The sequence below is a fragment of the Amblyomma mixtum genome, chromosome 6 (genome assembly GCF_055824585.1).
Source record: "Amblyomma mixtum isolate Tamu chromosome 6, ASM5582458v1, whole genome shotgun sequence".
Lineage (NCBI taxonomy): Eukaryota > Metazoa > Arthropoda > Arachnida > Ixodida > Ixodidae > Amblyomma > Amblyomma mixtum.
In genome coordinates, this window is record NC_143017.1 from 156,674,959 (window position 1) to 156,700,081 (window position 25,123).

General features: G+C 51.6%; 1 protein-coding gene across 3 annotated transcripts in view; it reads left to right on the plus strand.

Annotated features, from left to right (window-relative positions):
* Atpalpha (sodium/potassium-transporting ATPase subunit alpha) overlaps positions 1-25,123 on the plus strand; it is a 116,948-nt gene that overhangs the window by 54,863 nt on the left and 36,962 nt on the right. The window contains exon 1 of one of the 3 annotated variants that reach the window (XM_089549848.1): positions 17,122-17,431. The exons of the other annotated variants lie outside the window; for them this stretch is intronic. Coding sequence (XP_089405974.1) covers positions 17,426-17,431 — 6 coding nt within the window. The 5' untranslated portion in view covers positions 17,122-17,425. Of the gene's footprint in view, positions 1-17,121; positions 17,432-25,123 lie in introns of those variants that run through there. 3 annotated transcript variants of the gene reach the window in all.

Sequence of the window (25,123 nt, forward strand, 5' to 3'; positions counted from 1 at the left end):
TCAATAAAACCGAGAACGAAATTGGTCGAGTTGGGGAATCGAACCAGGGTCTCCGGAGTGCGATACGAGCACGCTAGCCACTCCGTAATGCCAGCTGAATGCTTTGGAATGAACAAAGGCGCGTCTAGCTAATACGGCGTCTTCGTTCACTCCCATCTTCCCTCTTTCCCTTACGGCGAGGTGCAGGTGTCCACCCAGATATGCGAGAGATACATTTCCTTTCCTCAAAAAATAAATTTACCGTCCAGCAAGGCGTACAGCCGAATTGGCGATGGCGTTCTGTGGACTCCCTGGCAGCGTTGCAAGACGCTGTCGCGTTCCACTCTTACCGGCGAAGCTTAACATGTTAACCACACATCAGTAACACACGCAGACAGCCAATGGACGCGTCATTCGCTGGTAGCACTTCAATCATCATTCACAACCACATTCGTGGCAGAATGCTGTACTCAGGCTTTCGCCTTGCACCACTTTAGTCGCCAAAGTGACTCCTAATTTATTTCGATTAGCTCCATCCCGTCGTCTTTACAAGGAGTCGTCTATGTGAGCTTCTCTTGTTCTGGAGAAGGTTCCCAGATTGTCGACGTGGAAGCCGTCATGCCGCTTGTAACTGAGAACTGCGTCGCGGCTATAGCCGGCCTTGCTATCGAGCTGCTTGTGTTAACCGATTATAAGCCAGAGGAGGAAGCCTCTGCGTCTATTCGCTTTCTGCTACGTCTCGCGTATGGAGTGTCATCTCTGTCGCGTGTTACGTGTGAGGGGATTGCGGAAGTGGGGTTGTAGAAGTGGTGGTGACTGAGGACACCGTGCCGGCGGGGGACCTCTTCGGGCGAACGGCGGGGAACGTTTGCTCTGCTGCTTCTGTAGCCTACTTGGCTTATTGGAACTGCATTCACGTCGAGGGTAAACGAAAAAAGAAAAGCGAAAGGCCTGCCAGGGTTGGGAGGGATCCGTGCTTGTCCTCTCCTCGGTTTGGCGCCCTGCTCGAAACCGCAGTCGTCGGCACTTTTGCCCCCCCCCCCCCCCCCCCTTCTTTTTTTCCCCCACACGCTGGCGGCGAGAAGTGTTTGCTTGAGGGGCGGCTCTGTGTGTGTGCACAAAAAAAGGGGAGGAAAGAGGATGGGGAAGAGGGAAAGAGTCCTGTCTCCTTTTGCATCACCTAGGTAAGGTGCCTCGCTACGACGCGGAGTGGACTTGTGACGATTCTCTGCTCGCTGGCGTGGTGTAGCTCTCGACCGGTCGTCACTGTGCGACATGTTTTGCGTTGTTCTTAGCTGGTGACATACGTGGGAGGGGATGCAACCACGAAGCGCGCAGGGCCCGGCGTCGGGTTCTCGCTATTCATAGTTTGTGTGTTTTTAGTTTGTGTTTGAGTGGGATCAGTGGCTGTTGTGGTCATCAACCTATAAGGCTGCGTTGGTGTAATTATGCGGTGTCGGTGCTTGGCTTCGCTGCCTAGTTTAATCCTATCGTTTGCTTCTTGGTGCCTGTGAATTTTTGTTGTTGTTGTTGTTGTTGTTGTTGTTGTTCAGGCGTTAACGATTTACACGCTTTTATAGCACGCCAGAGGGCGAAACCCTGTGATGCCGCCGTTGGTTCACTGCATTGCGACTCGGAAGCCGTCCCGCCTTTCTCGCGCTCTCGAACTGGAGCACGGCCGCTCCATAACAGGGCGCCCCGGTCCTCAGTGACGGGCTCACCGTCCTCCCCGCCTGTCTGAGAATAACAATCGCGGTTTTCAGAGTAAGTTCGCGTACGCTTGGGCTGAGGCCGGAGTGTGCGTACTGCTTTTAATAAAGACTGGCTGACGCTGCACTCTTGCTCCTTCCCCCGAATAGCTTCTGAGTAAAGGAACGAAAGATGGGAAAACGCAGACATCACCGTTTTTTTTTTTTTGTTTCAACGCCGGTGCATGCGCCTTCGAACCTGATTTCTTTTTCTCTAGCTTTGCGTTCTTACTTCGTGCGCTGATACATCGCGTTTCGGCGCTTGCAGTCGCGGTATTGCTGGTCTGCGGGCCGCACGGTCACGACTGAACGAGCTGGTACGTTGGTGCTGCATACTGCTGTTCGTTTCGAGTTCATCGAAGCATGCTTCCCATCACATTCGATCCACTGCTGCTTACCTCAATTGTTTACCGTCTCTCTTAGGCGCTGTTTCAATTTAGGTGGTTTCCGTTTCCTCCTCTGGGCTCTTTCTTTTCCTTTTTTTTTTCCTTCTAGCTATAACCTGCCTTTAGGCCCTGGAGTCTAGCTAGGCCTCAAAACGCAACGCCCGCCTGCGGCCTGCCTGGTCTTCTTCGCTGTAGCTGTTAAGTTTTGTCATCCTGTAACTGAAGGTTTGTATCTATGTGTCCGGGTTATAGCTTCCACCAAATTTCAGTTGTGTGTCGATCCCTGCTAATTTTACACTGGGGTACGACCGTTTTAAACAGCCTCCTGATTCGCGATAAGTCTTGTTCATGTCTCTCGACTGCAGCGCCGTCTTGAGGCGAGGTACTTTGTCTCTGCCCAGAGAGACTGTATTCGAGCCATCGAACACACTATGTTCCCACGCCTCTTTATCTGTACTAACGGCCCTAGCGGCAAGCCTGTATCCCACTACAGGCGATGGAGGAACACCCGAGCGACACGAGTGCTCAAGGAGTGTATATAGTCGAACTAGGGAACGCGCTCTCTCCTCGCGTTCTTGGACGTCTCGAACGATGCACGCGTTCTTTATTTACGCCCATTCAGCGGACTAACGACCGCATTAAGGGGCTTTTTCGGCGCCTTTCACGCCGTTTCTTCGCGCGCCCCGCCGACCGTTGCGCCATCTATACTCGGCCTCATCGTCACCGGCGCGTTACGAGTGGGGAAAGGGGGTGGGTGATGGCGTTGGGACGATGCTGCGTGCGCTCCAGCGTGCTTCGTCGTTGCTCTGGTTTCGCTCGTTATACTACTCTACGCGTGCGCTCGCGGCGTGCGGGATCGATAAACACCGAGCTGGAGGAAATAAGCCTGGCGTGGCGGCCATATTTAAGTAGGGACTTCGCGCTTCACCCTCTTCCTCCCTTTTCCAGTTTGCTCGCCTTTTTATCTTCCCCTCTCGGGAGCCGTAGTTGCGTTCCTCCAACGTGAAACGGAGCTCAAGTCTAAACCCGCTTCTCAGTAGTTACATCCGCCGCGAGAAAGTGCTTTGATTCGCATTGCTTTGTAGCTGGAGTTGGAATAGCTTCTTTGCAGGCAACTCAGGATCGACTCTTGATTTTGCTGGCATTATGATCGACTTTAGAGAAAACTGCGTACATAGAAAAAAAAAATGCAGTTCATCTTGTCGTCGGTGCATAGGTGGAAAGCATGTAAAATTATTTCAGTGACCTTCGTAGCATATTCTAGGACTGTTCACAGAGGCGGTGAAAAAGCCTGAAACCTGTCGTTTACTTATTCCTGCTTTCCAGGTTGTTACGTCTGTACTTTGAAATAAGAACTTTTCTTGTTAGGTGCAAACTGACATGATCGTCGGCGTGCGCCTGCTTCCTCGAATCAAAGTGTAGACAAGTTTTCAGATTCTGATACTATTCCTCTTTTTATTTTTGTTAGGAATGGAGCGCGGGGAATAATAAGAGTGGCAGATCGGGAGAATATATTGGCGATGGGCAGGCACGTAGCCAGGATTTTTTTTTTTTTTTCGAGGGGGGCGGCTAACGGAATTTTATGTTAAGTGGGGCGGAGGAGAGAACGAAGGTTCTCGCCGTGGGCGCTGTTTTTTGAAGTCAACGAATAAAAAAGTACGGCATGTGTTGGTCGAACTTCGCGCCAATCATTCGAAAGCTATTCGACAAATCATATTCGATTCGTTTCGAATAACTTTGAGGGTGCACTATTCATTGGGCGAATCGGATATAATAATATTCGACTCGCTGTTCGAAAATTTAGATTACAGTCTGACCCGTTATAACGAAACGGCTTATAACGAAATAACGGGTATAACGAAGGAATGCCTGTTACCCTTGGAAGCTCGGTCAACACGGACTGTAACGAAGATACGGCTATAACGAAGTAATCGCCGGGCTCCTTCAACTTCATTGTAACGAAGTTCAACTGTATTCTCCGCAATTCAAATGCTGGGAACTCTCGTCCGCAACTGCCGTGTCGTCGGCCTTCCACCGTGACGTCACGCCGCGCGGAATGCGCCATCTCCTTCGATTGCGGCGTGTTGTGAGTGCCGGCAGCTTCTGCGAAGTCACGCGGCTCTGGCAGGCGCTGTGATGGCATCGGCGCTCACTGCGCCGCCGGCGTTCCGCGTGGGGCGTATCCACTCTGCCCTACCGGTTTTCCTAGTCGCCGCCATGGCTGCCCCGATCTGCTTGCCGCTCGATGTGCCGCTTGAGGTGCCGCTCGAAACGTGCGCACGGCGGCGGCTTGCACCTGGGCGGCGTTGTGAAATATGCTGAAATCCTCCCGTTTGGCGTGCGCTCGCTGATGCCAGAGGAAGCCTGCCGTACGAGTCGCTATAGGCTTCTCTTTTTTTTTTTTTAACAGCGATAACTGCCTAGTGGATTCTCCCAGGGAAAGCGTTGACGTCGTATGTCGTGAGCGGAAACTCTAGTACCGCCCAGATACATAGCGTTACCCTCAAGAACCTGTAACCACAAGCCGAAGGTCGCGGCGAGGCTCGATCCCCAGTGCCGCCGGGTACCCACCGATGATACGTTGGGTACAAGCTGTCCCCTGGTGTGGTGCCCGACTTATCTGGGGTGAAATTACTGCAAAATGGGTCTTTGACCCCACCATGAGTAGACGAAAATACCTTGTGCCGTGGAACTCTTTGTACAAAGCCGCTTTAAATTTATCCTCATGACGAGAAACCGTAAGGGAGGCCAAAATGACGGGCGGTTCTAACTCGAAATGGCCTTTACTCAAACGAACTACCCTCACCTCGAGATTTATGCGGTCGTGGTGTACTGGAAAAGTGCATGCGCGACTCCTGATGCTGAAGCGTTTATTTAGAGCCCTGCTTATTGTGTTCCAGTTAACCTGCCCTCGGCGTGCGCCGCAGTGCGCGTTCCTGCCGATAGACTCTTTTCCTGCGTCAACGAGCTGTCCGGCCTCCTCCACTTATTAAATTCCGTCGCCGCGTCAGGATAAAAAGTAACAGGCACCGTTTTGGAGACCAGTGAAGCCCGCTCAGTGCGTTCCACTAAATGTGTAACGCGATCGAGCGATGCTCGGCCCGCCGCATTTTAGTTTTGTTCCCCCCTCCTTCGCGGTTGTTTTCGGGGCGAAATACCGGCGCCGCGCCGCTGTCGGTTTCTCCTTTTTCCTGCTCGAAACCGACCGTCTTCAAGCGCGGCTGCGCATTCCTTCGTGTCTTCGGTTGCGAGCCTAGCGATCCTTCGTCCGCCGTGGAGGTTCTCCCGACGGCGTCGGGATGTCCGTGCGTTGCTACAGCGGCTGATTGCTGCTCTTATCCGGCCTCCTCATCGCCCTCGCTTCTTTCTCCTTCTGCCTCCACTCTCCCTCTCTTCATCCCTCTTCGCTTGTGTTGATAAGGCGTCGTCCATCTTTCCTCTTCGCTATGCTGTTCTGTTTTGTTTGCTTTCTTTTACGACCGTCCATTTTTCGCATTTTTTTTTCCTGCGTCTCAAGGACGCGCCGGCGGTCCGTCTGGCTCGCCACACTTTTCGTTTGGTGCGAATTTGTTCGCGAGTGCTTGCGTCTGTCTAATGTTTGTGCGTGTGTGTGTGTGTGTAGCGGCCATTCCAGACCGCAACAGTGCAGCTCTTTAGGGGCTCGCCTTCGAACCGCCCTGAGGTCCCGCAGAAAAATCGTAAAAATGAATGAAAAGGAAGTTGCGAACGTGCATTCGGGGCTATGTTTCTCGCGCACGGCCGCTGTAGTATATTTCCTAATTCGTCACGTAGATAACGCCGGGCCTTTTCAGCGGCGGATTCCATTACGTACGGCCCTGGCGAGAAATGCCTCTTGCGCCGCCCAAGGTGGCCGGACAGGCGTCTTTATAGCAGCAGGGGCTTAAATCTTTGTTTTGTGAACGGATGTGAAGGCGGTCCCTCGGTCATTCGAGTGCGAGTAGCGCTCCACGTTGTTCTGAACGTGTGCGTGTTCGTCCCTTCAAGGTCCGACTTCAGTGTAATATATTCCGCGCGCTCTCGTCGAAGTAGTATACCTTCTCCATTCAGCCGTTGTATACTTTCGGACTAACTGAAGTTACCAGGAGGTGACGCCAGATCTTGGCCGCTCCTGCGTTTTACTACGCGTGCTGTTTTCGCGTGCAGCACAACTGTCATCCTCATCACCGTCACTGCACTGTTGCGGCGAAATTCTTCTCCCGAACGTTATTTGCCTGTATGGGCTCTACGTTACGTTTTCTCCGTGTCGTTGTTGTGTTGTAGCTGTTATAGTTGTGGTTGTTGTCGTTTTTGTGTGGTTGTTTTTGTTGTGGTTGTTTGGGAGGGTCTTCCTCTCATTCAAACAAGTCCTGCATCGCAGCGCTGCTTCTTGTATGTTGTTGCCTACTTTTCAGCGGAAAAAAACAGCGCGCGCTCTGCCCTGCGGGTGCGAAGAGACCTCGCTTCAACCGCTACGCGTCCCTCCAGCTAACGACCGCAGTCGGCGGTAGCCGTAATTTTCTCTCGTCTCGCTCTCGCTTGCGGCTATATATTTTTTTTCTCTACTTTTTCAAAGTCCCGTGTCCCGGTCGTGTCCCACTTGGCTATGCAGCGCCACCGCGTCGAGCATCACGACCTCCATTAGGGGTTGGTCACTGCGAGGCGCCTGTCTACGCTCTGCACTGCCCGCTCTGCAGCGAAGGCGCATGCATACTGTACTTCCTGGAAAGGTAGTGACAACTATTGTTCGATCTGGAGACGCCATTTTGTTTCGCGAGGATCGCGTATAGGCTCCTCGTATGGCCATGAAGCTTTCTAAATTCTACCTGAATTAAGATTATAGTCCTAATGCTCCTTGGGAGCCGCCATATTGCTCCATAGAATGACGACCTTGCGGGCGACCTTGTGCTACACTAATAACGTTATCTGTGAAACAAAATGGGGGCGTAGTTGTCGTCACCCTTAACGACAAACCTGAACGTTGAGGCGCTTCACTTTACAGCAAGTTTTGCCCTCGAAAGAAACGCCAGCCACGTTGCTAGGCGTCGAACAAGTGATCGCGCAGAAGCCCGTCTTCCTACATGAACCGACGACGTCGACGTCTAGTTTACGCTGACCGGTTGCGACGCATATTGTGGCGAAAGCGAATGGCTCGTCGGCAACCTTTCCTGCTTTGAAAAGAAAAAAAAAAAAAGTGCCCCTACCTCTAGACGTCGTTTCGAAGAAGCGCGCTTAGTTAGGCCAGCCTCCGCCTGTTTGCGTGGCTACGCTCGTCAAGGTTGGATGGCTGTAACTTTTTTTCTCTCTCTCTCAAGCTGGCTTGTTCGTTTCTCTTTCTGAATCACTGTTTCCTTGGTTGCTGTGTTGTTTACGGTCGTCGTAGGTTTTCGAATTGCTGTTGTTGTTTGTTTGCTTTTCTTTCTTTTTTCTGTCTGTTCTGAACGGTTCGTCACTTTGCGTCAGCTCTTTCCCTCACTTATCGCTTTGGGACGTTAAACCCCAGTAAACAAACTTTCCCTCACTTATGCTGGCCTTTGCGTGTCCTACTCACACCTTATTTCCGCGTTCTGAACCATTTACTTGCCACTGTTCCAAAATGGGAACATATGAAACATTTTTTTTTCCCTTTGCTTTCAATCCTTTCAATCCTTTCTACCCTTCTTTCAAATGTTTTTCCGTGCTGCTTGATAGTTGTGTAAAACATCGCAACTATAATATTTAATGTCGAACTATTTAAAGACTTTCAATTGCTACTGGTAAACGACCATATTTCGGGCCTTGTCACAACCGAGTATTTTTGCAGACCTTTCGCACGAAAACAAAATTGAAATGAACAAAAGAGAATAAAGGTTACGACAAATAGCTGATAGTTGCGTGAAAGAAAAGCAAAACTAATGCCTGTATGTCTTTCATTGGCAGTGGGTTCTGTGCATTTTTTTTTTTATTTTTAAACATTGGCTTTTGGCAGTAGCGAACTTCAGAGACAGGCGATCTGCTCATATCTTGGTCCCGCATTTCTCCCGCTAGAGTAATTGCTGTTACGTTCTGCCTATCAGACGTGCGGGCACAGATTCCGGGATGTTATCGGGCAGCGCATTCGTAGGCAGCACCCCAAGCACATCTTGCGTATGTTGGACCATCCTTTGCATTGCAAGGATGCACGCATTCGCTGTTCTCGTGTTCAGCTTGGCGGGGAAGTTGTGGGGGGTAGCACTCTCCTAACGGGCTGATGAAAATTTCGGGTAAAGTGTGCGTTCTGCATTTTGTTGTACCCGAGTAAACGGCGCTTGTAAATACATCGTGCGCAGCCGTTGCTGTCGGTAGCGACGCCTATATATTTCCTTAAAGGGACACTCACGATCACGGTATCATTTTTTTTCTTAGTAAAAGAGCCGCCGCGGTGGCTAAGTGGCTATGGTGCTCGGCTGCTGACCCAAAAGACGCGGGTTCGATCCCGGCCGCGGCGGCTAGAATTTCTTTGGAGGAGAAATTCTTCAGGCCCGTGTACTGTGCGATGTCAGTGCACGTTAAAGAACCCCAGGTGGTCGAAATTTCCGGAGCCCTTCACTACGGCGTCTCTCATAGCCTTAGTCGCTTTGGGACGTTAAACCCCACAAAACCAACAAAACCAATCTTAGTAAAAGCCAGTTCTGTGGCTCTTTATACTCATGTTGATATGCGTTTGGCAGCAGTCATTTCTTGACGGGAAAATAGGGTTTAGAAATAGGAAACACTTCTTCCCCCCGCTCGATTCGTGACACCAAGATCGAAAGAAGGGCTGCGCGATCTCTGTATTAAAGGCGCTGTAGACTAGCCTCTGGGATTCGCGGAAAGAAAAAAAAATGCTGTGACGTCAGTACAGTTACCTTGCGAATGCGGTCGATGGTGGCGACACCTGTATTCAACTTTTTGAACTTTTCTAGCTTGTAAAATTTGTTGCAAGTAGCGTTTTTGTCATAACTCGCTAATCTATTAGTGCAGATCATTTTGAGTTAGTTCTCAGTATCTTTCTAAGCTTATAGCATGAGCCCGTCGCGAGCGTTGTCCACTTAACCGTGCCGCATTTGCCTCGAACTGCCTCACAGATTGGCTTTTCTGTTTGGTGCGCGTGTTCGCCTTCGTTGGTGTCGCGCACTCCTATGTCGATTACGCAATCCTTTTATTGTGTGCTTAATTCCTTCTCCTTATTTTATTGCCATGCAGATGCGATGTCCTCCGTACGTGCTAGTTCGAAAGGAGTGATCGCTTTTCGCGGAAGCGTGCCGTCTCTCTTCTTCAATTGAAATGAGGCTTTACGAATGCTCGGTCGCTTTAGCATCACAATGAGCCGCGGATCGCGTGTCTTCAGAACCTCGCTGCTGAAAATGCATTAACGCGTTTTTTTCTGCCTTGTTCCCTTGGCCTTGAATACCCGGTAGGTACTTAGCTGCCGGCTTCCCTCGCGTTCTTCACGCTCGCATCTTCCGAGCTGTCCGGTATCTCGTCGTGATCGTGCGCTTTTATCTTCGAATAAATGCGCTTTCATGTCGCACTCTACCTTCAGCCAGTTCTGTGACGGCCATCCTTGCCTAAACTTGCCGCGCAATTGATAATGTGGGCGCCTTTTGTTGAGTTTCCTCATTTTCTTGAAGGAGTGTAGACACCTAATATTGGTGGCATATTTTCTTCTCTATAATGGTGCAGAAGACAGTACTATGCATGAACCACCATGTGGTATTCGCCTACGACCGCTAAGCAATTTATAATCGAATTTCTTTCTCGGGCTGTTTCGGTTGCGGTTTCAACAGCCGAACGATGGATGGGACGTCGCAGAGGTTATAGGTCACGTGAGGCGCGGAAATATTGCGATATATTCGCTGCTTTATCGTTTTAATTTACTACAGTGCTGATGCCAGCCTTCCTCAAGAACCGGAATGAGAACGTGTGTAGCAGCACGGATTATATCGCAATTTTTCCACGCATCACGGGACCTATAACCTCTATGACGCCACAGCCATCGTTCGCCTGTGAAAACCGAAACCGAAACAGCCCGAGAAAGAAATTCGATTGTAAGTTATTTTGTGGTCGTACGCGAATACCACATGGTGATTTATGCGTAGTAGTGTCTTCTGCGCAATTATAAAGAAGAAAGCGTGCCACCAAAATTAGGTGTCTATACTCCTTAATGTATAGCGTGTTTTAGAATGTGAGACGATTTTACGCAGTGCGCATGTATTGCTGGAAAATAGTCGGCGTGAATTTCCGGCGCGTGTAAGCCTCCGCCCCTTATTTTTTTACCCCTGCGCAGGGGAAAACGTGTATAGGCGCTCTCAGACCGCTTTTGCTATGGGTGAATTCCTCTTATTTTCGCTAGAAAGAAAGAAATCAAGGGCACTGAACGTGCGGTTTCACGGGCTGTCTAACGCTGTTATATTATTCCCTTGCTGCTTCGATAACGTATCCGGTCGACGCCCGGCTCTTCTGACGGAGCAGCTGGGACGACACCTGTGCGGAGCATTCCCTAGGCATTGCTCGTAAACGCCGCGTGAGGTGATGTCTACGTGGCCGACCCGGGTCCCTGCGCTTGATTGATCCACACGCGTGGAGTGTATTCCACGTCTGCCAGCGAACTGTGTGCGGCAGACAGTGACCGCGTGCGTTTGCCTCTTCATTATATGATGTCCCGGCTTACGGCCGTCCCTGAACGTATACGCTTCGACTGTACGCGAGCTGTCGTCCCTGTGAGGAAAGTAAAAACAGCGCTAAATTCTACACAAAACACACAGAAAGACGGACAGGACGGGCGCTGACTCCGTCTTTCTGTGTGTTTTGTGTAGAATTTAGCGCTGTTTTTACTTTCCTGAACACAATATCACACCAACTAGCCCAGCAAAAGGTACTGTCGTCCCTGTGTTTAGGCCGTGAATTTTTGTCGCGCTTAGTCGTCGCCGTCCGTTTTCTTCGCCGGTATAGTCGCATGTCTCGTAGTACGTCTTCCCGATTAGAACCGAGGCGCCGAATTTAGTGACGCTCCTTGTGGCACTCTCGAAAAATGGCTCCGCAGTGGCTGATGTGACTAATGTGCGGTCCCTCTGCTTTGTGTGAAGGTCTCTGCACCCCGACCGAATTTCGATAGACGGCAAAGTATGATATAAAAAGAAAACGCTTGAAGTGCCGATGTTGTGGAGCACACCGAACGGCCCCATTTCGTCGAAATTAATCCAGTTAAATTAATCCCCGTTAACCCGTAGTACATGGAGCTTTGGGACAGATTCTGCAGTTGCCTACGAAGACTGATATATGTATGCCAGATTTTAGTGGCAGGTCCGTGGTGCTTTAATGGCAAAAAAAAAAAAAAAGGCGAGTTACGAGGCGGCAGATGGTACACCGATTGTTATCTACACTCCCATTAAAATATTCCTACTCGCCAGATTCAGGGAACCGATTCGTAAACTGCATGCACATAGTGCACGTTTCCTTAATGAGAACTGAAGCAACTGAACCTTATGGATTACCGTTGTAAGGCCTCTTCGTGGAAAGTAAGGTACATGAGGCCATTTCTACGGAACTGCTTGGTAAACCGGCGTAGTTGTAAAGCGTGACGTACTCTGTTATCTGCCTTACCTATCCCAGCAGCTGATTCCGCTCAGCAGCTAAAAAAAAAAAAAAATCCAGGAAACTTTCTGCGCGCTTCGGCGGCGCACAGCTGTCCTGAAAGAGTCCCGACTCGCGAGCGACTCAACTTACTGGGCAGCTGCCGAAAGTTCGACCGCGGCATTCTGAAAATTCTAAAAGCGCCCTTGTGTAACTGACGTTTTTATTCCGGGTGGTGGGAAATCAATCCGGATCCCTGCATTATACGGCGCACCTCACAGCCTGCAGCGCTTCTTTCACGCGTAAAGATATCTGCATTAATCAGTGGACGTGCGTTACGTGCGTTCTCGAACCCGTTTGCAGCAGCTTTAGGTAGAGCGGAGGGCCCCAATGCTAATTAAACATTCTGCGCGCAATTCGCGTACTCATATCGATCTGCCGCCGGTTTCAAGTTTCCCCGTCGTCTCCTTCAGGGCAGCGCCACCTCCTCTCCATCGTATTTCCTCCTCCCCCGTCTGCTTTTGTTCCATGCAATGTGCACGCGATGAGAACCACTCGATGAAGCCCTGCCGCGACAGTCATCCGGAAACCTTAGCGAGGGTTGGGGAAAATTGGACAGCTTGTATAGCTGTCCTTGGAACCGGTTTTGCGGACGTTATTACTACACTGCTCGAGGTTCACTTCCAGGTGTCTCGGACTATCGTCTTGTTCTGGGCGTGTCTTCCTTTTTAAACTCGCTGTATACATCTGCTGTACTTTTCTCTCGTACAAGGTCGCGCTTTCGGCGATTAAATGGTTAATATTCAACGAGGCGCCGAAAGGAGGGTCTATACTTAGCGTTGATATCGCGACTGCTCGTTGACAGGGAATATAAAGGCAGCGAGAAAAATGTTCTCAGATGACTGAACTTTCTATTCTCAGTGCGTGCACAATCAATTAGAACTGCCGAGCGTCGAGACTGTGTGCGCTTTTCGTCTTTTCGTCTTTTCGCCGTCTGAGCCGATTGCAGTCGGGAAACTTGTTTTATACTATTCTGGGGCTTGGGATACCAGGGTACTTTATTTCGGCGTGACACACACCTTTCTTACTATAATACATCGCGGCTTCGCGTCTGCAGTATCAAATAGCGTTTATTAGAGACTCACTGTAGTGATGACTTGGTAGGCGGGTGCGTTCGACGCAGTTTCCCCAGGGTCCATTTAACCTGACCTCATTTCAGGACCGGGTGGTTTTGCCGTATTGTAATAGCGTGGAAGCTGACTAGGCTTCGACGTGTTCCTTATAGGCGTGCTTGACAGTCAGTATGCGAATGTCTACGTAGTTACGCAGAATGGCTATTAGATAACGATTGAAAACAACTGTGTACAGTTGCAGCGAGCTAGTGTAGATAACGGCGATATGACTCAACTGCACAGCGTGAAATAGATCAAGTGCAACGTTAGGTGTACACGTGGTCACACAAGTGATACAAAATGTGATTATCGTATCCAACTTCACTTTGTACTAAAACGCTTGTATCGGTGACTTAAACAATCTGGTTCTACGTTAGATCCCCATTCTGCGCCTTCTCGAGAGTTCAGCGCGTAGTTATGCTAACCATGTCGTTAAGATCGGTCGTCTAAACTGCGACCGCTTGCAAAAACGTATGCAAAGCGAGAAAGGCTTTCGGCGTAGATCTCGACTGCATGTTCGTGTTGTCCGCTTCGTTCGAAAGCTCAGATCCGTTTCTCGTGGTCGGCACACGCGAACGCGTGCGTAGATCTCCACGGATAATCAACAGCGCTTGATGGGAACGAAAAAACAAGAACCCGTTTCACAGTTCCGCTGTGTATAGCGTGCGGGCGAGCCGTCCATCATGCTCTGCCCGCTCTTTCCCCCGACGCCCACTCTGTTCTGCGCTTGCACTTGGCTCTGTTTGCGCGTCGGTGAAATTAAAAGCTGCCATCGGTTTTCTTCTTGCGTTGCTGCGTCGTCTTCTGCCCCCCTTCTGTTTACGGCCCCGCTTGGTCGGTGTCTGAGCAGTGTTAACTCCCTCGCGTCTCTCGTCTTGTCCGCAGGAGATCCGGCTCCTCCGTCGTTGGCATTGCGTGCGAGGCGCCCTGAAGTCAAGCTGATTTGTAATGATATATATATATATACGGATGGTTTTCGCTTGCTGAGATGATTGCGCACGCTTGATTATCAAGTGTGCAGGACGCGTCGACAGACCGAACCGGACTTTTTTTCGGCGTAAGCGGTGCGGTCTGTTCTGACCTTGTTAGCTGTAAGTCTCGGGGAGAGTTCCGTATAAACGGCATCACGCCGCCTGCTCGAGGAAACTGCGGGGTCGTTGTCGCACTTATGTCGTCGCGTTTGGGCAGACACTTGCTACCCTTTGCCTAATAGGTCGAAGACAAAACGTTCGTTCAGATTTCGATTTAAGACGTTCCGTTCGATATCCGCAAAAACTTCCAGGGTTGAGCAGATCTTTGCGGTATCGTTAGCACCTTCTCACAGAAGCTGCTTCGTTCGAAATGCGATAGACGCCAGCACGTATGGTGTACAAGCTCTTCCCGCAGCGTCACGGGAAAAGACGCGGTCATAGCTGCATACTGCAGTGTTCGACTGAGCACACGCCACACTGTCGAAATGTCGCGAAGCAGTGTCAAAGAAATGTATACGCATTGGTCGGAAAGCGTGGTGGACCGGGTCTATGTGCGCTGGGGACCCCGCTGGCCACTTTGCAGGCTGTACATACACCCCACCAAACAGCGTGGTGCCCTTTAGCGGTACAGCAGCTGGCGGTTCAACCTGGAGCCGAGCGCGCTCGCGTTCAAGCTCGCGGCGGTGCGAGGGGGTTGGGGGGCTGGCGCTCTCGGGCGCTCGAAATAACGGAGCCGAGTTTCTTTCGTAGCACCCGTCTGGGCCTAATTTTAGAACGCTTTGGCTTGTCCTTGCGGGTCGCGCGCTCCGGGGGGACCCCTTGCCCCCTCTTCCCCTCTCACCCTCATCCGCCACCCTCCAGTTCTGTGCTTGGCGCCTCCTCACCAGCTCCAAAGCTGACTGACTGCCAGTCTGGCCGGAGAGAGCGTTGTGTGTGCGTGCGTATAGAACATGTGGGTTGGGAAAACCCAGCCTGCGTGTGAGTCTGTGTGCGCGTCCTTTTGGGCCCAGAGCGTGCAGTGACGTAAGCGCCTCCTTTTTTCCCCCTCTCCTTTCGTCTGCGGGAGGAACATTCTGCCGTTGCTCGCAACTTGTTTTTGTTTTCGCACGCAGCCGATTTCGCCCTTGCTGCGCCTCGAGACTGCTTCGCTCGGTCGGAGGAGGAAGGTGCGAGAGTCGGCAAAAGCAAGCAATTCGGGGCAATGAATAACCCGTGGTGTTGGCCGGCTCCTCTCGTCTACCTTTTTTCTCGAGAGTGGCCCAAGCGCGTGCTCTCAAGTGACCCGCGTGTCTTGCGTCTGCTGGCCTCTCTTGTCTGCTTGTGTGCTGTCTGCATGCCCGCGCATTGCTTAACCAAAGCAAACGTGATGCCTCCTGTCGGTCTGCCAGACTAGACGCGCACCGTGGTTGCGTGAAAGGTTTTGCGGGGGAGAGCGTGTGGATGAACTCCGCCTGGTCCCGCTGCCAGCAGTGCTCGGTGTCGGGTATGTTTTTTTTTTTTTTCAAACATTGTGATTGGCTGCAGTGGTCAGTGATTTGGATAGTTCTTTTGCCTTGGGTTTAGCCCCCCCCCCTCCCCCTCCCTTTTTTTTTTTTTTTTCATCGGTACGCTCTGCCGAGCACGTTAATTTCTATTAGCCTGTGATGCATAGTGCCCGCGTCGCTGCTATTAAACCTCCACGTGTGTTCCACGCGAAATTGCCAAATCAGCTAACTTCACTTCGATGGACATTGTAAATAAATTTTCACAGCCTGTGTAGTCCGCGCTTGGCTAGCAGGTCGAGCGGCGGAAGACCGACAAAGTGCGTATGATATAATAGTCGGCGGCCACTGACCTCCCAGCGACCTTTCAGTGTCGACCTTGGGCATACTTGGCACCTGCTAGGCTCCTCTTTTGAGCTCAAGATTAAACGTTCTGCTATGGGTAATTAAGTCGTAGGTAGGGCACCTTTATTTAGTCCTTTCGCCTTGTTAATCTATTCAGCGCCTATCCCCCCCCCCCCCCCCCCTCCGGTCATTTTTTGTTATTTTAAGACTCTGTGGAAGGTGCGGTCGCGTCAGTTGATTTTCGATTTGTTTGGGACGATCGATTGTCCGTTAGGCTTTCCACACTGTGCGCTTCACTTCAGTGTGAACAGTCGATCGCTTCTTCACCTAACAGAGCAAGGTGTGATCCTCAGGCCGAGGTGTCTTGTAAGGCCACAATTGACTATAATGTCGACAGTTTGCTTGCATTAATCCGTTCTCCGTTTTTAACGTGCTTTTTCTCATTTTTTTAAACATTTGCGGAAGCATTCTTCAGTCGGCCGCATCGAAAGTATAGCTGTTCCTGACCTTCCCTGGCGCTTCTCCGCCTTACAGCTCGTCCTAGAAAAATAGCTCAGCGCCTGTACGATGGATGTCGTGCTAGTAGTCCTGAACTTTTCTTCGACACGGAGACGGGACCGCTGGGATGAGAAGCACCACTATCGCTCAATAATAATCGGTCGAGTTTCGCTTACCTTCTGGTGGTGGTCACCTCCGCGTGGCTTGACCTTGTTGTGGCCGGAGTTTCTTGGTGGTCTTCTCTTCCTCGTAACACTGTTGAGTGGCCGTCTCGGCGGCTCTCCCGACCTCGAACCTCTTCGCCGCCGCCGCCGGCGGCCCGCGGCTGCGGCTTTCGATAACGGACGTGTGCCGGGGAAGGAGGAGGTGTAGTAGGAGTGGGTCGGGCCGGAACAGCGAGCGGCGCTATCTCGCCTGACCCGGCGTCCGGCGCGCCGTCGCCGAAGGAGGGCTTCGTGGACGACGTTGTTTCGTTCTCCGTGCAGCCGCGTGGCCCCGCGTTGCATTCGTCGACGGATCCGGTGAAAGTTGCTAGGTTGTGGCGGAGAAGGTTGCAGATGATGATGATGGTACTCACGCCGAGAAAGGGAGAGGTGTACAAGGACGAAACAGAACATGAACAAAAAATAAACGCGAGACAAGAAACGAGACTTCGACAGACGGGAGGGGGGTGCAAACAGGGCTTGGCCAATACCCCCCACCCTCCCACCCACACTCTCGGCAGCAGCTCTGCTTGGCTGTATAGGAAAAATTCATCCGCCCCGCAGCGAGGATGCATGGGGGGAAGGGGGGGGGGGGGGGTAGCGACTCGGCCCGAGGGCGTTCGTTCATTCGCGTTTGTGCGTGCGTTTGTAAGCGCGCGCCCTTCGTTTGTGCGCGCTGCTTTCGGCAGGGACGGGGCTGTGACAAGTCTCCCGCGGCGCGGCGAGTAGTCGTACGCTCGTGTGTGTCTGTGTGTGACGTCTTGCGCAGCCGGCGTGTGGCGAGCGCGCGCGGTGCGTTGATTGTACGAACCGCGTAGCGGTACTCTTGCTGCGTCTGCGCCGCGCACTGAGGTAGCGCTGCGGTTCGGCGGCCGCCCGCGGTGCGTCCGTAGCGACCTGTGCCGCACGCCGCGAGCCGACCGTCAGAAGCGCGAGCGGCGCCGGATAAGTAACGTCCAGGCGCCTCCCTTCGTCGCTTCGCAGCCAAGCGAGCCCCGAGCGCGCACCGGTCTTCCCACACCCCTCTCTCTGTTCTGTGTCGGCCAGCGGCAGCGCACCGAGAGAGTCCATCATGGTGGTGAGTGTCCAGCCAGCCTGTCTCGACGGAGTCTCTGAAACCCCGCTAGATCTGTGACGGCCGAGTCGGCGTTGTTCTCCCGTGATGTTGGGAACCACGTGTTCTCTATGCGGGTTCTAAAGGATAGCGTAGCAAGCGCGAAAGAAGCAGAGCCTCTTGAGCCTTGTTCGCGTTTTCGTGGGATTTCATCTGGGCTTCGTAGTGTCCAAGCAGGAGTGGGAGGCCCCGCATGTTTATTCACTATATCGACGACTTGTCATTAATTTTCAAAAGGCCGTCCGATCAACGGGCGCCACATCTTGTCGCCTCAGTTTGGTTGCATAAGGTGCGATGAGGGAAAAAGTGAGATTGAACATCCTGCCTAATGCGTGACTCGGGAAGCATGCTAGCTAACGACTTAAGCTTCTAGGTTTGCATGTAGCCTGTTTCCTACAAATTTTGCTTGTCTGGTGGACCATGAGCTTAGCTGGTGTCATGACGATTGAAGCTTTTTGTCTGGTACTGGCACCGCTCTATGTTGTATACATCCTTTCCTGTTCGTTTAGGTGAGGCTCGTAATGCACGAGTGCCCCTGAGCACTAGCCCCTCTAAGTACACTGTGTAGCGTGACCGCCGCAAACTGCCCAGTGCCCAGTTCAGTGAGTTTCCGTGACGTGGTCTCTCTCTGTTGGAACAGGCTCCGGTATGACAGGCTCCGGCTCGACATGAGCAATAGCAGCTCTTTTCCATCCGTACGTGTTTCACTGTGGGGATCCTTTCGGGGACGATAAGCAGGTGTGTTTCAGCCAGCTGGGAACAAACAGCGCAGGAAGCCCCTACTCACTACCTATACAGCGTGGTGGGAATGACGTTCGGCTGGCGGCCTTGTTCAGTGCTCCGTGTGCCCGTTATAGAGCGCGCAAGGGAAGGGATACATGCCACGACCATTCCTATTCAGTGCGCTTGAGATAGCCTTGTTAAGAGTAGTGCTTTGGAAGGTGGGCGTAGTCCGAAGGAGGGCCGTACATGACCTTCACAAAAGTCACCTTCGTCCTGCCTGACATTTAGAACTGGAAGGCCGGTCACGTCTGTCATTGAAAAGTGTAATCGTATTCGTTGTTTCGAAAGAGGAGTTTCTATAGTAATTCATGACGGCGTGGCTGTGTTCTCGTAATAATTTCTGCGCTCGGACTGTCGGTAAGGTCAGTGCAGGCGGAAAAATAAGACATACGAGGAAGGCGATTTTCTTTTTCCCTTTTAATAATTCTCGCGAGGCACGCAGCCGTTTACAGTACTGGGAAGCCAGATCGCAAGTTAATCTTTGTTCATCATACTGACGTCACGCACGTGGTCTGTTGATTCAACAGAATCGCAGCTATACGCCGGCTCATCGTCCTCTGCAGTACGCCTCGCGTGTGCATATTGTATCCCGCCAGCTGCGGTATCGCGTTGCAGCGCTTTTTGTTCGTATCTTTAAGCGTCGTTGCGGCGAGGTCGTGTACTGTCATTCGCTCGGATCGTGCAGCCTCATACAGGCACCCGTGGGTTCCTTCGCTGGAAACTCCGTTACCGTAAGGTTGCGCTCAGAACCGCGAGAGCCGAATTCCGGGAAAAAAAACGCACGCCTAGGAAGTTTCCGAGCGTTGCGCAAAGGGCGCATATTTTCTAACCCGCTTAGCTAGGCGGGTTTTGCTTTCGCGCGCAGAGGGCGAGACGCAGCGCTCGTTGAATCAACCTTTTCTTTCGTTTTTCGGTTTGCTCGTTTCTTTCTGTTTGCTTTTTTTCCCCGCTACGTCGTCGTTTGTGCAATACACTCACGTGTTGTCTAGCATTACGCTCCTCGACGGAAAATACTTACTTTTCAACGATTTTGGTCGGCCTACGATTCCAGGCTTGCAATGCTATCTGGAGCCGTGTTCGTACGAGAATAGACCTTCATAAGACCGATATCTTCACCGAGTAGACAGTGGCTGCTTCGACTCTCATGCAACAATCACTACATCCTCTCGCGAAGGCTCAGCTGTGTTCTATGCGGCTGTTTTCTATGCGGCTCCGTCCAGTACAAATGTTCGGCTTCTCTCCAAAGTCACGGTGTCGCCCGAAGTGAGCTGTACCGAAGTGTTCCTTATCGTGTCCGTCTTATCGAGGGCATGTGTGCCCATTGCCAAAGGCGCGGCGAACATTAATGGTGTCGCTTGACATAGTCCGACTGCCCACAATCGCGCAAGAGGGGCCACTTCAGCACACACAACTCAACCTTGGTGAGGATCCGTTACGTCTTCGGTAGATCGCAGTACCGAGTGGCTGTCTTGTGGAACCTCCGGAAGGACCAGGGTCATGACCATTTGTTTGCGGCTGTCCTGCGGTACGCAAGAAGAGGCAAATATTTATAAAACTCGGCCTTCTATGAGAACAGCAGTATCTGGTACAGGTCGGAGCATAGGGGACATGCTCGCCGCATGACGTCCTTTACACCGTGCCACGTGACGGGCGGCGGTTGCGAGAAAAAAAAAAAAAGCTCGTTGCATTCCATTAACTTTTTTTTTTAATGTAGCGCACTTCAGATCAACGGGACTACGCTATGTAGCTGCGAGAGCGATCCGCAGTCGCCTCGGCGCATTCCGAAAGCTCAAGATGCAGTGCCAATGACGCACTCTACTAATGACGTTGAACCCAGTCCCCCCTCCCCGTATCTCGCCGCGTGCGTACAACGCATTGTTGAGGGCGTGATCAGTTTCGAAACGCTGCAGTAACTCGTGCAGCTCTGAAATTGCCCGTTTCCGCTCTTCTCTCCCTCAGTGCACTTTACGAGCGGCGATAAAAACTAGGCCAAGAGTCAAACGCGTCAAACTTGCGACGAGCTCCGAGGGGACTTTTCCATTGTCGTGCGTCTCCGATAAAGGTGCTACCTAAGGAGTCGGCCGCACGCGAGCTGCTGACGGTGGCGGCGCCGATAAGGTGCCCGTCGCCGCTGCCGAGCAAACGCCGGTGGTCTGGTATTGTTCCTCTGTGGCGGCGTCGTTTCGCTGCCATTCGGCACTGTTCGCTGACGTCATTCCTGCTTTGCGGCTTACGAAAGACCAACAACCACTCCTCTGGACCCCTCTACAGCGATTGAGAGTTTAGAGCACTCTCTAAACACAAAGGAGTAAAAAGGGAAGCTAACTCCAATTTTGCTCCCATCTAGGCGTATTCAGAGGGTAAGAACGAGTCCCCAACTATAGCCACGGCCTGGTACACGGCCGACTGCTGATTAAGAGGATTCCGTAATGTTGTTGTAAGGGATGCTCCCTTCTATCATCTAGAAGCCTTAACGAATAGCGGCAGTTTGCTCGGAGTTAGGTAATATGCTGTGGAACTGGCCGACTTCTCAAGCTGATTAGCAGCGACAACCCTCCGTTCGCATCAGGAACGCTTGTATCTTCGTTTGTTCGGACGCAGCGAAGTGAACAACCAGGCACTTTATCTTTGTAATGATCCATCTGCTTATCTTTTCGAGCAATCGAAAGCCAACGCTATGAATTTGTACCTTTTTTTTTTTTGCGTCGTATCTTTGGCGGAGCATTTGCTCTCCTCATGCTCCTCATGAGCATGCTTTCTGCTTCAAGCTTGGTTAAATATTTCGCGCCCCAAATTGTCAGCCGCCTCTTCATTTTCAGCGGCTAACGGTGGCGTTGTGCAACTGCCGTCGTCTTTTACATCTCGCACTTTCTCAACCACGTCGGGCAGCCCGCACGAGCCCCGCCCGAGAACCCCAAACTCCGGGAGGCCGTGAAAAACGGATCGCAACAAAGAAACGACTTTCTTTCGGGGTAATTTCGCATTACCGTTGATAGAGATACAGCTATCAAGCCAGCTCGCTGGTGGTCGTCGTCTTACTCGTGGGACCCTTTTTTGCGCAACCGTAGTCGCGTGGCTTCCTCCCGCCCTTCACCCCGGGCCCTTCAGTGAAGCGTTCTCTCTCTCTCTCTCTCTCCTCCACCCCTCTTTTCTGCCCTTGCGCCAGTGCGTTGCACCGTTACATGGGCGTGGCTACATAGACGCGCGGAGGTCACTCAGAGGTCACAAGCTGAAAGTGTGGAAGCTAACATCTCATCTGCATCTTGCTTTTGTTTCTTTGTCTTTCAAGCCGCCGCGGTGGCTCAGTGGTTATGGTGCTCGGCTGCTGACCCCAAAGACGCGGGTTCGATCCCGGCTGTGGCGGCTAAAATTTCTTTGGAGGAGAAAATCTAGAGGCCCGTGTACTGTGCGATGTCAGTGCACGTTAAAGAACCCCGGGTGGTCGAAATTTCCGGAGTCCTCCACTACGGCGTCTCTCATAGCCTTAGTCGCTTTGGGACGTTAAACCCCATAAACCAAACCAAACATCTTTGTCTTTCAGTCCCTTAATTTGTTAATCTCTTTTCCGTATTTGTCGCCTCGGTGTCCCAGTCTTCTCTTCGCTCCCGTCTTCAGTACTTGCTTTTTATGGCATTTTCCCTGCCGCTTTCTTCATCTCGCGATCACCGCTTTGAAGCTGCACTTCACTCAACTTCATTATCGTCGCCCAATTAGCCGCGCTCCTCCACTTTTATCCACACTTAACGCCTGGCCGCTCCATCCCCATTCTTTTTCTTCATCTGACCTCAAACCTCTTCGTTTCCCTCGCTGGTTCCTTATTATCCTCGTATTCTTCGGACGTATTTGTTCTTTGTCCCCCTCTTTCTCTTCCTTTCCCACCCTCCTCATTGTACTTTCCCGCGTTGATATTCTCTGCTTCTTCGTGTGAGTTTCTGTGGAACGTAGCGCCCTCTAACCTGGCCCGGAGGAACTGCTGCCGGCGCAGGTCTGACCCCGGACCCTTTTGATTTGACCTGGAAGCGACGGAGGCGCCGTCTCCCAAGGCGGCGGCGGCTGCTGCTGCTGCTGCTGCCATGGCTGCTGCTGGCTGCTCGCTCGTCCTGTCCTTACGGCCACATACTGCCGCTCCTTCTCCGCTTCTTCCGATGGCAGCGACAACTACTTGCCGCGCTTTGATGGATCGGTGCACAGCGGGCCTAAGAATAATACACAATGGGTCACCCGCTGCCGGCGCGCGGCACTGACATGGCGGCCTGCGCGCCTTGGCAAGCCCTTTAGTGCGCCCGACTCGCGTCCTCTGCGTTGCGCGTCTTGTTTGCTGCTTCTGCCGATGCAAGTGCTTTACCCGATTCTCGCCTCCCCGCTTGCCTGCTCGACGTGCTGCGACCGGCGTCTTGCGCGATCTTTTGCGCTGACACTGAGTGAATGAGGAGGTTTTTCTGCCTCGTTAACGTCGCGGCCTTTCTTCCCCGATAATGGTTGAATACACCCCTCTGTGTCCTGAAAAGGCAGTCTTTTGCGCAAGCAGTTTTTTTTTTTTTTTGTCGTTCCAAATTGCTCCGAGGAACGTCTTCTTGGAGGTTGACTACGACTAGTTTAAAGACTGTAGAATTTGCCGGGTATCGGCTGCCTCGCTGGGCGAACTGTGCGACAGGTGGGCCTTTACTGTCGTGACGCGTGCGACTGTTTCGGCATTTGCGCTGGACTCTAGATAATAACGGGTGCGGTTATTAATAGTTAGCGTTGGTAATAGATTTTCATCTTCTAAGGCGTACCAGGACCTTGCAACTACCCATGGCAAATTGTATAGAGCACCTGTACCGGTGCAGAGAATGCCGCGACTTACGTCGGTGCCACTGTTAATGTGACACTAAGGACAAAGCAGTTTAGCTATCCAGATTGATTACCACATTTTGGTGAAGTCTTTTTCAGTCGAAAAAAAAAACGGCTTTTTAAAGCTAGAAAATAATAAATGAAATACATGTATCGCCATCGCAAGCAGTGTTCAGAAGCGCACTGCGGTGTCGTCACGTGCTTTTTTGTGTGCGGTGCGGATCTCTGAGGCTACACCACACAGCCTTCTACTTCTACAGGGAGTTAAACTCGGAGTTAACAATTCTCACGTTGTCGTCATCAGTCATTAGTTTTAGTCGATTGGAAGGCGAACAAAAAAAAAACTTGGTGTATTTACCTCTGAACTTTACAGCAATAAATGCGTATTTTGTTGCCGGTGTAACGCGAGAGCCAGGAAAAGCCACGCACATTTTACTAACGAAAATCAGACGAGGTTGACCTCAGTGACCTTTAAGCCTGCACGTGATTTAATAGATTCAAAATCTCTGCGCATAATCCTGCATGGGCACATTTTGTCACGGATATCTGCTCAGTTTGACCTTTCGTGCCACGGTAATTTATACCTAGCGTAAGGTTTCGCTTTGTGCACCTCAATAGGATTCTGTAATCTACAGCGCTTGTCTTGTCTCTTCGTTTCGCGCAATGGAACCTCGCGTGAATTATAAACTGCCCGCACCATCACCCTTCTAAGTTATATGAGAAGACGTTTCGATGAGAAAGAGAGCTGAAAGACATCGTATGCGCGGAGCTTTGTCGGCAATTATAATACAACCTCCAGGTACGGCTTTGCTGCGTGCATGAAAAATATTCATTGTGTAACCCGAATATAGTATCGTATTTCAGCCTCTCAGGCAGCAGGAGTGTCGGCTACAAAGAGTTATGGCATCGATTTCCATTAGGTGGTCTGCCCCTGCGTTAATGTAACATCGTCATCGTTTTTAGTATAACAGCGCTGTAGGAACCTTCAGTGTTTCATCATACGACCCGCTACTGCTTATCAGGCCTGCTTGCACCGCAACAGCTTTGTGATCGCGGATACAGTGTTATCGCACCTTTTTTTTCTCTCTCTCTCTCTCGAGGCTGTTGTGAGAGTAGGACGAGGTTAGTAGTTCAATACCCTGCGATAACCCGTTTTCCAGGGGTTCTTGCGCCGGCGTGACGCGTTGATATCGTGTTGCCACTTGACTCCGTTTCTTGGACAAACGGCGACAGTGCTGATGAAAAAGGGGTTTTCTGCGGGGTGTTGCAGTCTCCGCTCTTGATTGATTGTCTCCCCATCGCTGAACTGTTGAGGGGGCAGATAACGGCGCGCCGCTGCTGCTGGAGCAGCTGCACACTCGTCGTATCGGGTCGCGATCAGGTCAAGAGTCGGGCGCGCGTACTTTGATCTCGCTCAGCGCGATCGTTACCTTGCGTGCCGGTGCTTCGAAAAGGCCAGTGTACCTGTGAAATCTGCATTCGCGATGCGCTGGGTGCATGACCATTGTTCTCGGCGTAACGTGGAGGCGTTGAACCGAAATCCGGGAGGCATACGTTGAATGCCGGTGAAATGCAGTGGAGCGCAATGAAGGTCTGCGCAGGGTAAAAGACCGTGCGAATAGTATGTGTGTGTGTGTTCACAAAGGAGTAGGTTTAACAGCTGTGGTCAGGCTAGCTTCCCATTAATGTATAGTGAGGGAAAAAGAGTTGGCAATTGGGTAGAGGGTGTGGTGGTTAAACAAACCATTAAGCCGCAGTAGGTGCTGCTGTCACTATCATGAGCCAACTGCTTTTGCTGAGGAGCCGCGGAAACGTTTTGACTGAATGCGATGTGTCCCCAAACGGTACTTCGAACAAACTCATGCGCACAGAACCAGTCATTCATGGCTCATGTCTCCTCCTCCGAGCTGTGTAGTGGGCACCACGGAGACGGCGGTACAATTAACGTATGCGCTTAAGACGGTCGATCTATTCCCCACAGCTGAACTTCAAGGTGTGACTTCACGACTTCGAAAGTCAGGCATGCCTCTTTGTATCGAG